Consider the following 16838-nt stretch of genomic DNA (forward strand, 5'->3'; position numbering starts at 1 on the left):
TCTGGTGACTCACCATGCCCTCCTAATACGCGAGGGGGCCGTGTTTTTTTCGATAACTTTTTTCATATATTTCATTTAATTTTTTTTATCGTATTTTTTTTTTTAAAGTTTAAATCAAAATATATAAAAAATAAATGAAAAAAAGTAAGCTCATGTTGTGAGCTTGTAGATCAGATAAAGGAGCACCTTACAAAGTATGGGTTAAATGTCTGAACTATACAAACTTAATATGAATACAATATCTAGGCTATATAAAAAATGTGGGTGGGGGTCCATAATCGCCCACCCAGGGGGGTGGGGGGGTCATATACAACAGCGCCACGCCACGCTACTGCAGTCATTTGTGCCACAGGTTGACATGTAGTGACAGACTTCAATCAGCAGGGGGAGCCTGTGCAGCAGGGGGAGCCTGTGTGCTTCTGAAGCTGCAGGGAAATACATAACAGAACTTCACATTGACGTGACACATCCAGAAGCAGGTGTGTCTTTATCTGGACATTGATGACAAAAAAATCGTGCCCTCACCTCAATCATTATGACTGACTTACCTAGAAGCAAAATGTATCATTTACTCAATGTGTATGACTAAACAGTTACATTTACTTTACAGCTATAAGCATGAATTTCATGCCATGAAATACTGAAAAATGCTGCAGGCTTGCATTTGGGAACTATATTTGGCACTGTAGAGTAGACCATACTGGTGCACAGCCGTGACTGTCTGGGATCTCTCTCTCTCTCTCTCTCTCTCTCTCTCTCCTCTCTCTCTCTCTCTCTCTCTCTCTCTCTCCTCTCTCACTCCCTCTCGCTCGCTCGCTCGCTTGCTCTGCGTGCGTGCGTGTGTCCTCCTAACCCACCCATGCCAACCAGCAGCACTCAGGAGTCGGATCAAACCCTGGCTGAATCCCATCCAGCATCCTCTCTCTCTCTCTCTCTCTCTCTCCTCTCATCTCTCTCTCCTCTCTCTCTCTCTCTCTCTCTCTCTCTCTCTCTCTCTCTCTCTCTCTCTCTCATCCCCTGCCGAACCAAACCGAACCGAGCCATCCTGTCTGTCTGTCTGTCTGTCTGTCTGTCTGTCTGTCTGTCTGTCTGTCTGTCTGTCTGTCTGTCTGTCTGTGTTGGAGCGCAGCGCCGTTTAGAACCTCGCTGTTGGAGCAAAGTAGAGATAGATCAGGTTAGGATCTGAGGATTATCTGGACCTTTATACACATCACTGTACAAAGTAGATCCTATAGTTTCCTAGTTTCTTGGGGCACTACACTGTCGCTCTGTCTATTCTATGTAGCCTAAGGTAAATGCCTCAATTGTAATTATAATTGTAGCCTCAGTAGAGCCTGGATAGTAGAGGATTAAAAGAAAAAAGAGTGAAGCATTATCTGGATCAGATCATCATGCTCTTCAGGGTTCTGCTGTCACTGCTCTGGATGCTTTGGGGTCGTCAGGCGTCTGGATCGCTTCATGGCAGAGGTAAGAATACACCTACTTATAAGAACGTCTGATTGTTTGTTTGCAGTGCATGGTGGAAAGTAAGTAGCCTACTTTTGAGGTACTTTTACTTTACTAGAGTATTTTAAATTTGTTATTGGCTACTTTTACTTCTGCTCTGCTATATCTCAGAGGCAAATATGTAGCCTACTTTTTACTCCACTATAATTATTTGACAACTTAAATTACTATTTACTTTATATATTTTGATTATTATTACAAAACATGCATTAGGCCTACTCTTTTTTTTAAAGCTGAAATGTATATAGGCTATATACATAATTTTAAATAGCCAATCTACAAGCTCACAATAATGCATTGCAATGCGGTGCATTGTGAGCTTAAAATATTTGCTATTTTATAAATATTTGTATACATATTATACATTTGAAAACTTGTGAAACAGGTCATTCTTTATAATGAGTATACTTTCTCCTTTAAGTACATTTTCATACCAATACTTTTACTTGTAACAAAGTATTTCTACATTGCAGCATTGACACTTTTACTTAAGTAAAACATTTCAGTACTTTTTCCACCACTGTTTGTTTGTTTAAATTTATCCAGTGGTTCTCGTTCCTTGAGTGGGTTCTTACAGGTAACTAGTTTGAGAACATTTTAAGAACCATTGCTCTAGAAAGAGGAGGGAAATATTATTTAGCTGATTAGTCTTGAGTTTGAATACATTTTATGTTGGTCTTGAATTGGACTGTGAGTGATGTTTTTCTCCTCATGCATGCCTGCGCGAGAGAGAGAGAGAGAGAGAGAGAGAGAGAGAGAGAGAGAGAGAGAGAGAGAGAGAGAGAGAGAGAGAGAGAGAGAGAGAGAGTTGACTATGTAAATTTGGTCTCAGACTCAGTATAAAACATGATCATTATTCTTCCTGGTTAAGGGGAACCTCACTTCAGGCTCCTCTGGGCCATGACAGTTTTGACTTCGTACAACATAAATCTCTCTCTCTCTCTCTCTCTCTCTCTCTCTCTCTCTCTCTCTCTCTCTCTCTCTCTCTCTCTCTCTCTCTCAGTATAATGTGTGTATGTACGTTCACATGCTGGCACGCTACAGTAGCATCAGGTTTTTGTTATGCCAAGGGTATGCAAATGAACCTCCATACTTAGGTGTTAATCACGCTGCAGGTCTAATTTTACTGTGCATGATGAGGTGTAATGTGTGGAGATGAATGGATGGAGAGAGAGACAAACAAACAGACAGACAGACAGACAGACAGACAGACAGACAGACAGACAGACAGACAGACAGACAGACAGACAGACAGACAGACAGACAGACAGACAGACAGACAGACAGACAGACACTTTCCTTCTTGACTCTTATCTCTCAAACCAACAGTCTAAAAATACTTTAAACGTAGTTAAAAGTATATTAGTATTATTCGTGTGCCAAGAGCAGGGGGCCCAGTTAACTTTAAACCTGTGCCAAGACACAACTAGCCTTTAGCCAAGTGCATCCTGGGGAAAACACAGCCCAGCACAAATCCCTAATCACAGATATACAAAGTGTGTGTGTGTGTGTGTGTGTGTGTGTGTGTGTGTGTGTGTGTGTGTGTGTGTGTGTGTGTGTGTGTGTGTGTGTGCATGCATGCGTGCGTGTGTGAGTGCGTGCGTGTGTGTGCTTGTGCGTGTGGTGTGAAGCGTCATTCACACATGCACTGTGACCTTGAAGCCAGACATTAGAGGTACTGTAAGGGATTTTTTCTTTTTTTTCCTATATGATAGTATATATGATAGTATTCATTGCTATAGCGTGTCTGTCCAGTAAGAGGGGTCTCCCCGTCTCTCCAGGTCTTTAGTAAAATGAAAACGTTATGTTGATATATTGAATTCACTACTTTTCTTCTATGTTGGATCCGGCCTTCGTGGATTATTGGATGTGTAAATCAACACGACCATAAACACTTCCCGGTGTCATTGTTTTATCGTTTATGAGATCTGCTGGTGACATTATCAAAACATATATTTCTGTAGCACGGCTCTGGATAACAAGACATTAGAATGAAATATGTTTCATTCAATTGTCATGTAAATGATTGATTCTCAACCTTTTTTAATTCAAGGACTTTCAGTTTCTCCCTCTCTTTTTATCTCTTCTTTCTGGTTGCATCATTCATTATAGATGCTGTCCATTCAGGCTTCCTGTTAAAGAGCTTTTCTCTCTTTATTTATATTGACGTGTCTGTGTTGTGGAGCCAGACAGTGAGTTGAGTGGATGTAAGGGGAGACAGCATCCTGTGAAAATAATAGAATTATAATTTTTTTACTCCCACTTATACTCCCGCAATGCGTCCAAAACTGTTACTTCTCAGGATTCAAATTCAAAGACAGCAAAATGAGCAGATCGACAAGGTTGAGCCTGTGGATCTGCTGCTTATGATGCTTTCGTGCGACGCTGTATCATGATCAAGTACTGTAGGGCGTTAATTTACGAACAAAATACAAAAAGTTATAATATGGACATAACTGGTTTCTGCCCGAGGGCAACAACATTATATTACTTGTGGTGGAGTGGTCAAGCGCCAGTGCCAGCGCAGTGTGTTGCAGGATGAGTATCTTTGGTTTAGCATCAGTGTGTTTGCAATCTGGGAACCCATTCGGTAAAAAAAAAAAAAGCTTGGGAACCAGGGCTGCAACAGTTAATCAAGCTTATCTATTCCAAAAAAAAAAGATTATGCATATTTAGAGCAGGAAAAGAGAGCCTTAGTTTCTGAGACATCCCTACCTGGGGTAGAACTTTTACTGCAAAAGTCATGACATTTATCCGTGAAGTGACTCACCACATAGGCAAAATAATTTAATAAAAGAAGCCTACCCTGAAAGAGGGAGTTCCAAGGTTGTGCAAGTATGTTTTAACATCATACTTGCACACATGGCCGGTAGTGTCCCTACATCCCAAAGCAACCAGGATGCCAATATTTGGTTCTATCGTGAATTAGCAGCCTTTTATTTAAGACCTTATTATAGGAGGAAATAGCTAAAAGCTGACTTTTATGAGGGATATTGACATGTAATCCTGGTCCTACTCTTTTATCAGGGTTAGAGGACAACATCACCTTGTTTTGTCATAACTTTGACTTGTCCTCTTAGTGAAATGGATGGTCAGAAGTTTTACTGTTACTGCAAAAGTGATTACGTTTATCCATGAAGTGTTTCACCACATTTGCAAAAATCCCCCACTTCCCCTGAGAAAGTTCAAGACAATGGATGACAGTGGAAAGAGACACGGGTACAGGTGGGAGGGGAGGGGGAGGGTGCACAAAAGGGAAAAGGAAACAAAAACAAAGGAAACAGACAAAACACCAGCGCCTCTAAAAACTGAGGACATAGATGAAAAACTATGTGAGGACACACACCTGTCCTCCTGTGTGTGTGTGTGTGAGAGAGAGAGAGAGAGAGAGAGAGAGCGGTGCAGTGATTCATCATGATTATGCTGCTAGGCAGGTAATGTCACAGAGCAGACAGCACTGAGGCCTGCATGGAGCTATTTGTGGATCCACCACCTCTACCTGCTCACTGCACAGCTGTGGTGAAATGCAGTTATTATAGTTAATGACAAAATAACCAAAACTCGAATTGGAAAACCATTTTAGTTAAAGCAGCACTATGTAACTATGTAACTATATAGCATATTATGTCCCACAAAATTGCAAAGTTACATGTTTAAGCAATAACAATCATCCTTCCATAAATGTATAGACTCAGTTACTGTATGTATAGGGTAGACAGTGAGTTTCATCCTGGCATTTGCCAAGGCACCAAGGCAGAGCTGCCAGTCAAAGCGAAGACTGGCCAATCACAGAGCATCCTCGCCGGACATGCAGGGACTCTTGGGTAATGAAGTCAAAGACGTTGGCTGCCATGTTATTTGTGTCCAAAGTGGCCACTGATAGCCCAAACTACATAGTGCTGCTTTAACTGAAATAAAAATACAAATAAAACAAGGCTTTAGAAAATAATAAAAACGATAACTAACTATAACTGTACGTGTACTGTGTTTACAAAACTAACCAAAACTAATTGTAACTAAAGCAAATGTTTTAGTCTTTTTCCTTAGTTTTAGTCTTTGTCAATATTTTACCGTCATTTGTCATTTAGCCGTACCAGTTTTAAGCCCTCTTCTCAAAAATAAGATAAGATAATCAAAATAATTAAAAAAGCTAAATTGGCCAATATAGCATCAAAATCAGTTTAACTACCTTAACGCTACTGTATGTATGTTTCGCTCAGGTGGCGCAGTGGTAAAGTCCCTGCCACCACCACGGAGGTTGTGGGTTCAAATCCATCGTGGTGCATCCGGCTTTGTCAGGCGTCTATATGCGAACACAATTGGCCGCGTTCGGGGGTGGGAAGCCGGCGGGGAGCGTGACAGTGGTCATTGCACGTACTCCTACGGGCTGGGGCAGGACCTGTTGGGCGGGAGGAGTAGGACGAAGGCTCTACGTCCTCGCGGTGGGGGCTCCTCACTGGCAGGTGCACGTGAGTCATTAGGATAAAACATTAATTGGCATTATAACTAAAATTGGGGAGAAAAAGGGGGTACAATTTATTTTTTTCCCCCTAAAAATAGTGAATTGTTTTTGACATTGAGTTGCAACACCCCTCTTGTATGCTAGTTCCTGGCACACACTATTTTCAGATGTGGGTCCGCGGCCAAATACATATTAATTTGGGAATTTCTTGACTTGAAAAAGTTTGAGAACCACAGAGCTACAGTCTTAAGGAAACAGCACAGCAGTAGACATGTGAGACAAACAGTCTCTCTCTCTCTCTCTCTCTCTCTCTAAAATACATTATTGGATGGCTGAGCGACTTCTGATGTGATTTGCCCTCATGGACCGTTGAATTATTCACAAACAAAACAGCCTGGGGGAGAACAGAATAATTCACCTTAAATCACCTTAAATCACGTTTAAAAACTCACTTGTACTTGTTGTTTTGCTCTTGTTTATTTTAGTATTTTGTTACTGAGTGTACAGCACTTTGGTTCAACACTGTTTTTTTAAATGTGATCTAAAAATAAAGTGGATTGGATTGGATTGGAGTGATAATGGAAAAAACACAGAGAATGTTCTGTTAGGAGATCCCAATAACAAGAATAACAACCAGTCACATTTGAGTTGAAGGAGAAAAAAAGGTCATTCAACAGCTGTGAAACGTGCAGTATTCACATGCGATCACCATGGTGTAACATATTTAAGACCATAATAATGGCTGGCAATGAGTATTTATCTGGATTTGCATTTGAATGCACTGTTGTCATCTTGGGTTGAACATTCTTGTTATGATTTGCTTTACAGAATATATCGGGAAGAGAACTGGGCTTCAAGGCTTCATCACTGCCAAAATATGTGTTTATACTTAATAGAAAAAAAACCAGCATCATACCAAACAATCCTGTAAGCCTGTCACTGGGACTCACTCATTGACTAAGCTGCTTTGAAACGTCTTACTTGTTCAAGGAGCCAAGTGCCCTCTCTCTCGCTCTCTCTCTCTCTCTCTCTCTCTCTCTCTCTCTCTCTCCAAAAGGTCAGAGGATGAGTCACACAGCTTTCTTCGACAAGTAGCAAGCAAGTCAAACAGCGTAATTCCATACAGACTTTTTGAATCCATATTTGTGTCAATGCTACTAAAAGGTCTGCTTCCAATCCTCCCTATTGCATTAGAGGTGCTGGATGTCTGCTCTATACTAGTTTGACGCAGGGCACACACACAGGACAGCAGGTACAATAACAATAACAACTTGCATAGTTTCCGATTTGCATCGTTCCCGACGTGCACCACTAAAGTCGAGTATAGGCCAGTGGCCAAAAGGGCAAATAAAACTGTGTTTTCAGTGTTGCACCGGGGGGAAATGACCCGTGGCTGATAATCACTGTTTATCATGTTCACTGACGCTGTACCTACAGTACACACACAAAAAGGTGTGAACGCAACCAAGCAGAAGACAGTATGTTAGAACAGTGCCTAGGTCAATAGTGTTGCATGCGGTGATCACTACAGCCTGGAGGAAAAGACAGACAATCAGACAGACAGAAAGACAGACAGACTCCCCGTGTCCCCTAGAGTAGGTACCCTCACAAAAAACATGTAGTAATCCTGGTCTCTGTACTGCCTCCCCCTGGTCAGCCGGGCGCCTGATGGAGGGGAAAGGAACTGGTTGGATACAGATAGTAATACAGATATCATAATTTTTTCGCAAATGGCCCGCGGGCCGCCTATTGGGGAATAACGTGTTCCTTCCACGCGCTACGTCCAACCGCGAAAAACTCCCCCCTGTCAGGTGATAAGCAGCGGCTTGCTAGCTCCTCATGCATTGAAGGAGGCATGAGCTCAGCTCTGGGCTCTCCCTGGGCTGCCAGAGGGAGAGTAGCGCCCAGGATTACATATAGGCAATTGGCACTGAGTGAAAAAAGTGGGTTGCAAAATTGTGGGATAAAAATTTTAAGAAAACAAAAAAAAGACAGACAGACAGACAGACAGACAGACAGACAGACAGACAAAGACAGACAGACAGACAGACAGACAGACAGACAGACAGACGTCCTGTAATATCAAATCAAACTCTGTGTGTGTGCGAGACGATGGCGTGAAGAAAAAAGATAAGTTTTGGGAGTGTTCAGAGCAGGAAATTCAATTTGATCGTAATCAGACGCACACATTGTTGTGTTTGTGAGGGAAATGAAATCCATGGCGGTGCCTGACTGTAGACTCACGCTGTGGGAATGGACAGGTGGTAATCTATCAAACACACAACAACATATTTTATTTATGCTCCTGGAGGGAATGTTGGGTTCTGTGTGATTTTATAACAAAACTCTCTGTGTAGCTCCATTAACTCATTAAGACCGGGAACGCATCATTTTTAGATTTCTTTGGCAATTCGAAAATAGCAGATATACAAGCTCATAGCGCGGCACCGAGTGCCACGCTATGAGCTTGTAGTTCTGCAATTTTATGTTTTTATCGTGAAGATTTGTGCAATTCTTTGAATATATATTTTTTTAAAGCGAACATTTGTAACTCAAATCTTTTCTTCTGGGGGATTCTACAAATGTCTTCTGAATCCTAACAGTTTTATGAAAAAAATTATGTTGCTATGATATCAGTGGTTCTCAAACCTTTTCGTGTCAAGGACCCCCAAAATGATATGTATTTGGCCGCGGACCCCCATCTCAAAATATTTTGTTCCAGGGACCCCCAGAAGCAAAGATTTTAATTATTCGCTTTAAAGATATATATATATTGAAAGATTTGTACAAATTTTCACGATTTTTCGAAAATAGCAGATCTACAAGCTCGTAGCGCTATGAGCTTGTAGATCTGCTATTTTTGAATAGCCAAAGAAATCTAAAATGACACAGATGCGTTCCCGGTCTTAATGGGTTAAATCAAACATTTCTGGGTTCAGGGAAAGACTGACTGTGTAAACATGACTCACAGTGGAAATAGTGAAAGTTATAGCTGTCTAAACAGCTGTTATCTTCCAGTGTTTGCTGTTAATTGACTTTTAAAGGGTAAGTGATGTTTTTTGGTCAAGATAAGTGTGTAAAATAGCTCTATATTCTGATAGTATTGATTGCTATAGAGCGTTTGTTCGTTAACAGGGGCCTCCCTGTCTCTTCAGCTCTTTATTAAACAGAAAACACATTTTCAGGTCGGCATACCAATTTTATCCGATCAGGAGAGAGAACTCACACAGGATACAGATTAAACAAGGGAAATTGGAAGTGACGACACAAAGAAATGAGCAGACAAAATTGGAACTGGAACACCATAAAACTGATAACGGGGTACTCTCTTCTGAGTGGCTGAAATTGGCAACCCACCTTGTTTATTAAAGAGCTGGAGAGTCGGGGAGACCCCTGCTACCGAACAAACTCCCCGTAGCAATGATTACTATTCACAATATAGTGCTTTAAACCTTTTAACAAAAAAATACCCTGTTTGTGTTTTTTTATCAAAATACCACTTAGGCCTATATAATGGACCTTATATACAAGGTCCATTATTTATTCGGCATTTGAGCCACGGACCACCATTTGATGAGATTTAGCCTCTCACACCGACGTTTTTTGGATACGATCTTGTCCACAATTCCATGCTGTATTGATGTTTTTATAGGAGAGATAACAGGCAAACAAACATTGATCAAAGTAACAATTATTTAATAAAGTAATGCAGATGTTTAACAATAATTTAACTCTTGAGAGTGTAAAATTAAACCAAATGGACCCATAAGGGTCCATTTGGTTTCATTTTATGCTCTCAAGAGTTAAAAATCTATAAGGGTCCATTTGGTTTCCAACTCTCGATCATTCACCTGGGGACCACCTGGAACCCCGTCAAGGACCACTGGTGGTCCCCGGACCACTGGTTGAGAACCACTGCTTTAAGTGAACACTGGACCCAGCTGCTTTCATTGGGTGTTGATATTTCTCTTTTTCTTTCAACTCTCTCTGTCTCTCTCTTGTTGTTAAGGATTGTTCTTTGGATGTAAACCAAGGACAGATCAGGCATGCAGTCATGGCATCTATACTGCATAGCAGTGGTTCTCACACGTATTCATGTCAAGGACCCCCCCCATTCACATGTACTGTATGATCTGGCTATGGAAAATATTGTCTGCCAGGGACTTCATACAAGATTTGTGTAGTTGTTTCAAAAAAATATATTTTTTTTGGGGGAGGGGAAATAGCTGATCTAAAAGCTCACAGCACGTCACATTGCGACGCGTTGGCAGATCTACAAGCTCGAAACGTGGCGCAAAGCGACACGCGGGCATGAGAGCTGATCAATCCAAAATCTCCCTAAACTAATTTTCACAGTGTCTCTATGTATATATAGGACTCATGGTGTAGTTCAGAGTGAGTGGTAGAAAGTAGCTAAGTACATTTACTAGGTCATGAATCATGAACTCATTTATTGTTCATCAAAGTAATGGCGTTGTAGACATGATGGCCCTTATGTGTGTTTGGTGTGAACTTCATCATCACATTGGAGACATTTAATAGAGAGAACTGGAGAGAAAACAAGAGAGAGTGTCTGACTGTGCGTCTGCGCGTGTCAGTTCTGCCTAATGTGTGTGTGCGATTGTCCGTGCGATCGTGGGTATGAGCACGTGCGTGCACGTGTGTGTGCGTGTGTGCGTGTGCGTGTGCGTGTGCGTGTGCGTGTGTGTGTGCGTGTGTGTGTGTGTACGCGTCTGTTTCTGTGCGTGCTTGTGCATGTGTGTGTGTGTGTGTGTATTTGTGTGTATGTGTGTGTGTGTGTGTGGGGGGGCTATGTGTTGTGCGTGCGTGCGTGCGTGTGTGCGTGCGTGTGTGTGTTGGCTGCTAGGTTGATGAAGTCATTGTTGTTCATGAATTGTCAGATTTGTGCGTCAGCCATGAACACAAAAAAAAGTCAGCTGAACGGAGTGATTGGGGTTCACTCTCCATTCCGACATGCTGCCACTCCGACATTGACTTCTAATTGTCGGAGTGGCGGTACCATCCATAAAAAACACATTCCGCCACTCCGACAAAGTTATGTTCACTGTGTCGGAGTGGCGGAATGTTCCATTTTGGGAATAGTCCCACCATTCCGACAAGGGTAAAGTGCCTATTTTAGATGGAATTAAATGGATAGTTTAGATGGAGGCCCCGCCCCTTCATTTCACTTCTGTCTACGTCAGTCGCTGTGTGAGAACCACGCCCCGCCCGGTCGAAACACCAAAGAAACGGGACGGCCCGCCTGGTCGAAACACCAAAGAAACAAGGAATCCACCCGATAACACATTCTAATAGAGCAGAAAACCTTACCTCACAACTGGAACGGTGGCGTGCTCGTTAAACATTGGACTGTCAACCCCAACTACATGTGATCGTATCCCAATGCTGATGCTCATTTTATGAAAACCGCTGACCTTTTTTTTTTGCCGATAAAGTATAGTTATAGACAGTGGTGTAAAGTAACTAAGTACATTTACTCAAGTACTGTACTTAAGTACGATTTTGAGGTATTTTTGGGTGGTGAAACCGCCCCTATAAGTGAGGTTTGGAAAAATGTACAAATATCCTGAGCTGTGAAACCGCCCCTATAAGTGAGGTTTGGAAATGTGTACAATTATCCTGAACCGTGATTGGCCAATCACAATCTATTCAGGACTGTGATTGGCCAGTGTCACATGACACATGTGCATAGCCCTATATAAGAAACCATAACTTGAAAAAAACCATAAATTGTTTTTTTTCAAGTTATGGTTTCGTCCATCATAAAGAGTGTTTCAATAAATGTATTTATCTTTTGTACATGATTGGTTGACTCCATTCAGTATTGTGATTAGCTAGCAAGACACCGCCCACTTCACACAGGGTGTGATTTTTACTTTACTGGAGTATTTCCAATTTTCTATACTTTTACTTCTACTCCATTACATCTCAGAGGTTAATATTGTACTTTTACTCCACTACAATTATTTGAAAACTTTAGTTACTAGTTACTTTGTAGATTTTGATTATTATTACAAAACATACAGTAACCACCACATTGTGAGCTTGAAAAGATGTTTTATGCTTTTTGAACTTGTGAAATGTGACTCTGACATTCAGTACTTTTACTTTTGGTAGGCCTACTTTAAGTACATTTTGATGCCAATACTTTTGTACTTTTACTCAAGTACATTTAGATTTCAGGACTTTTACTTGTAACAGAGTATTTCTACATTGCAGTATTGATATTTTTACTTAAGTAAAAAATGTGGGTACTTTTTCCACCACTGGTTATGGACAAAACCATGACGGAGGCGCGCAGTCTCAAGCGAACTTGAGCCACGAGAGGCACCACCGAGCGAGCTAAAGCGAGCGAGTTGCCGTGCCGAACGTTGCGAAGTTCGCTTGAGCCTACTCAGCGCCGTCCGAGTTACGTACCGATAGGGACAGAATAGTAAATCATGTTTTAGGGCAAGCGTTTGCCCCAAACTGTGTGAGTGTGTGTGTGTGTGTGTACATTTCGGCTATTTGAAAATAGCAGATCTACAAGCTGGTCGCCATGCCATGCATTGTGAGCTTGTAGATCTGTTATTTTCAAAATATTTTTATACATTTGGAAAGATGTGAAATGGGACATTGTGCATAATGAGTACTTTTATTTGAGTACTTTTTAACTAATTATAGTTATAAGGACTTATAAATACTCATAATACTTTATGATCAATAACTTTAATGCATTAATTTATAGCGGTGATTATAATATCCTGTCCTACATTATAGTTATAAGAAATACTTTATGATCAATAATAATCATATCATATTTATTGTCATCACTAATTCACTCTGTGTGTTTAGGCCTAATTGGTGCTGTAAAGTAAAAATAATAAAATAAATAGCATTAAATTATGCAGGAACTATGTTCTGCTACACCTTATAATCACACTTTAATGCATTAATTTATAGCAGTGATTATAATATCCTTCCTACATTATAAAATGTAGGCTAGAATGCTTTAAAATGTGTTATGATTATTTCTATAAATCATCGTGAGTAATATACTATACAGTTCTTATAACGGTATTTATAGTCGCACACGACTATTCGCACACGATTATTATGAATTAATGTATTATTATTTAAACCAATTTATAATAAAAAAATAAAACATGACGTTCTGAATGGAGGTGGCCGCAGTGAAACCGTACTGCTGTGGTCACGTAGCACGGAGAAATTATTTTCTAAGACTAAGTTTGACGTTAATAAATACATTAAATATCGCAGCAGGATTTAAATATATATTTAATACATTTAAATATCGCAAACTGGGATTTATGGACTGTCGGAATGGCGGGACTAAATGTCGGAATGGCGGTATGTCGGAATGGTGGTATGTCGGAATGGTGATACGTCGGAATGGCGGTATGTCGGAATGGTGGGATGTCGGAATGGCGGTATGCACCCGGAGTGATTCAGTCTGGGTTCCAGAATCCAGGCTAACTGTGAGCATGACTATTATATCTGTCTGTGTGTGAGTGTGTGTGTGTGTGTGTGTGTGCGTGTGCGTGTGCGTGTGCGTGTGCGTGTGCGTGTGCGTGTGCGTGTGCGTGTGTGTGTGTCAACTGTCAACCACTGTTAACACAACTTTGACCCCTTGCCTGTTTGATTGCAGAAGAGAGCGTCAGCGAGCGCGCTTCGTGCACACTGTGTGTGTGTGCATGTGATATGTGACACCTCATTAGTAGGGGTTGTTTTGATCCACTGTGCTAACAGGCGTTCAGTGATTCATGCGTCCAGGTTTACCTACACTGTTCTCCCAGACACAATCATTACTCTGACCAATCCTCTCTGTCTCTCTCAGAGATAGTGCAGCGGCTAAAAGCAATATTTTGGGAGAATCGTTCACTTGGTGATACAAGCGTGAAACTTGGTACAGATCATCTTTAGAGGTCATTTATCGATTTTTTTAATCGAGCCACTTGAAAATCAAAGATGGCGGCCATTTTTCAAGATGGCCGACATCTTAGTGGGCAGTTAAGTGATATGATGGTTTATTTGGTGATACAAGCATGAAAATTGGCATGAGCAGTCTCTGTGGGTCACTTGACAATAGGCCACCCACAGCTACTTGAAATTTCAAGATGGCGGCCATTTTTCAAGATGGCCAACACTTTAGTGGAGCAATTAAGTTATATAATGGTTTATTTGGTGATACAAGCATGAACATTGGCATGAGCAGTCTCTGTGGGTCACTTGACAATAGGCCACCCACAGCTACTTGAAATTTCAAGATGGCGGCCATTTTTCAAGATGGCCAACACTTTAGTGGAGCAATTAAGTTATATAATGGTTTATTTGGTGATACAAGCATTAAATTTGGCATGAGCAGTCTCTAAGGGTTGCTTGACAAGAAAACACTCCCAGCCACTTTACATTTCTATTTTCAAGATGGCCGCCCCCCTGGATCCTCAAAAGATACATTTTCTCATAGAAATGTATGTTTTTTTTTCATTAAGGACGATTATACGATTATTATTATTATGCTAAAGAACAACTTTTAACACATCACAATATAGTTGTGTTGATTTGTTGATCATAGATAGATTAGATAAGAGTGAATATCTGCACTACCAGGGCACACTGGTGATATATCACTGCTGTTAAACTCAGAGTCCCCACTCTGAGTTCAATGTCAGCTAATTGAAAGTTGGTATCCCAAATGCTGTCTAATTTACCCCAAAACAGTTAGATAGCCGCACCTGAATTGACAGGTTGTGCCAGCACGGGAGAGCCGAGCCAAGGTTAATGGGGTTTTAGTTAACCGGATGGTGTACAGATCGCTCAGGATTTAAATGGCATTGGATGAACGATCGAACTAAGTGTAGGGTTAAGGCACGAACTTACTTGTATCCCATACATCAAAGTGCTTGGTAAAAGGTGGTAAAAGGATAAACCCTCGGCCTCTGCCTATGCTGCAGACATGGCAGAAGCCATCATAACAGTTGTGAAAACTAACTGGGACAGATGTTTAATTTGTCAGCAGGTCACCAAGGAAAAACTCATTCAGCCGAGTTTATTCAACAGAGAGCACGATCGTACTGGTTATGATACCATTGCAAGAAATGTTCCATTATTTCATAAGATCAATGCTCTGCCTATCTTACTTAGTCCAACCCGACTAGATGAAGGTGATGGCATAGAAAGCACATCGACAAGAAACAGAGCAAAATATAATTCAAGCTGTAAACTTAGGTTCAACAACACAGAGCTGGAAAGGGCCCAAAAGAGAGCATCTACATCTGCTGAAGACACTGAAGATACCAAAGATATCCATGTCAAGAGGCCAAGAAGATCTAATGTATGACCGGTCCAGCGATGTCACAACTGTGAACGAGGCCAGGCTTGATCTCTTTGCCAGAAAGCAAAGACAATATGACTTGATCCCACCAACTCAAGCAGCACTCAAAGAGCATGCCAAACATGCTTCTTATGAGGCTGGATACGTGTGGGGACAGGCATTGAAGCGACATCCACAAATGCCGAGCCCATCTGACTGGGGATGGGTGGAACAGGACGAGAAGTGGAAAGTCTTCTGGACTCCACTTCCACCTATTGCGGAGAGTTGTTGGGAGTTGACCAAATGTGGGTGCTCCAAGGCATGTACTGGAAGGTGTAACTGCTTCAGATATGGACTCAGTTTCACATGCCTATGTAGTTGCCCCTGCTAGAACCTATTTGCATGTTTATTTTGCCAGAGTTATTCCCTGTTGTCCTCTGTGTTTTCAAGTGGAGGCCTATGGCTCGGCTTCCCCTCGTCACATCGACGCATCATGTTTTACTTTTTATCTAGTCTATTACTGTGTAATTTTCAGTTGTTACTTTGTAACATTGCTTCCACTGCCTTCCACTGCCATATCTAACAGTGAAGCACATTTTCAGTTTAGTTCCTTAGTATCGTTTGTCATGGTTCCGTGGCTATTGCCATTCAGTATTAGCCATTACTCATAATTTTGGAGCACTGTCCGTTCAGCACCACAACTGTGCTTATCAGCACCACAACTGTGCTAATTTATTCATCTTATTTGTTGTATCCCCACCCCTTAGTATTTATTTGACACATGTAATGGCTGTTAGTTTAAAAAAAACAATATATATATATATATATATATATATATATATATATATATATATATATATATATATATATATCCTCCCTTGTGACTGTTACCTTGTCGTGGTAAGGGAGCTTGTTTAGGCCTACCTCAGTGAACCCTGAGAGCTATGCCGGTGGGAGGCAACTCCTGACAGGTCTTACCAAACTGGACAGGTCGTGGGCGAGGAGTCAGACAAAACACAGTCAAACAACCTCTCTTGACAGAGCTTTTTGAGGAACCCAATACATTTCTATGAGAAAAGGTATCATTTAAAGATTGACATCTTGAAATTTCAAGTGGCTGTGGGCGGTTTCTTGTCAAATGACCTTTTGAGACGGCTCATGGCAATTTTCATGCTTGTATCACCAACTAAATGATTTCTTAAGCTTAACTAGTCCACTAAGGTGGTGGCCATCTTGAAAAATGGCCGCCATCTTGACATTTCAAGTAGCTGTCGGTGGCTTATTGTCAAGTGACCCACAGAGACTGCTCATGCCAATTTTCATGCTTGTATCACCAAATGAACCATTATATAACTTAAATGCTCCACTAAAGTGTTGGCCATCTTGAAAAATGGCCGCCATCTTGAAATTTCAAGTAGCTGTGGGTGGCCTATTGTCAAGTGACCCACAGAGACTGCTCATGCCAATTTTCATGCTTGTATCACCAAATAAACCATCATATCACTTAACTGCCCACTAAGGTATCGGCCATCTTGA

At 41.2% G+C, this 16838-nt stretch overlaps 1 protein-coding gene across 1 annotated transcript in view; it reads left to right on the forward strand.

Moving 5' to 3' along the window:
• Positions 1–1349: 1349 nt before the first annotated feature.
• Positions 1350–16838, forward strand: part of LOC308093640 (calsyntenin-2-like) — a 78528-nt gene continuing 63039 nt past the window's right edge. The window contains exon 1 of the mRNA XM_080439971.1: positions 1350–1467. Coding sequence (XP_080296097.1) covers positions 1392–1467 — 76 coding nt within the window. The 5' untranslated portion in view covers positions 1350–1391. The remainder of the gene's footprint in view (positions 1468–16838) is intronic.

This window comes from Gymnoscopelus braueri, assembly GCF_963280865.1.
Source record: "Gymnoscopelus braueri genome assembly, chromosome: 10".
Taxonomy (NCBI): Eukaryota; Metazoa; Chordata; class Actinopteri; order Myctophiformes; family Myctophidae; genus Gymnoscopelus; species Gymnoscopelus braueri.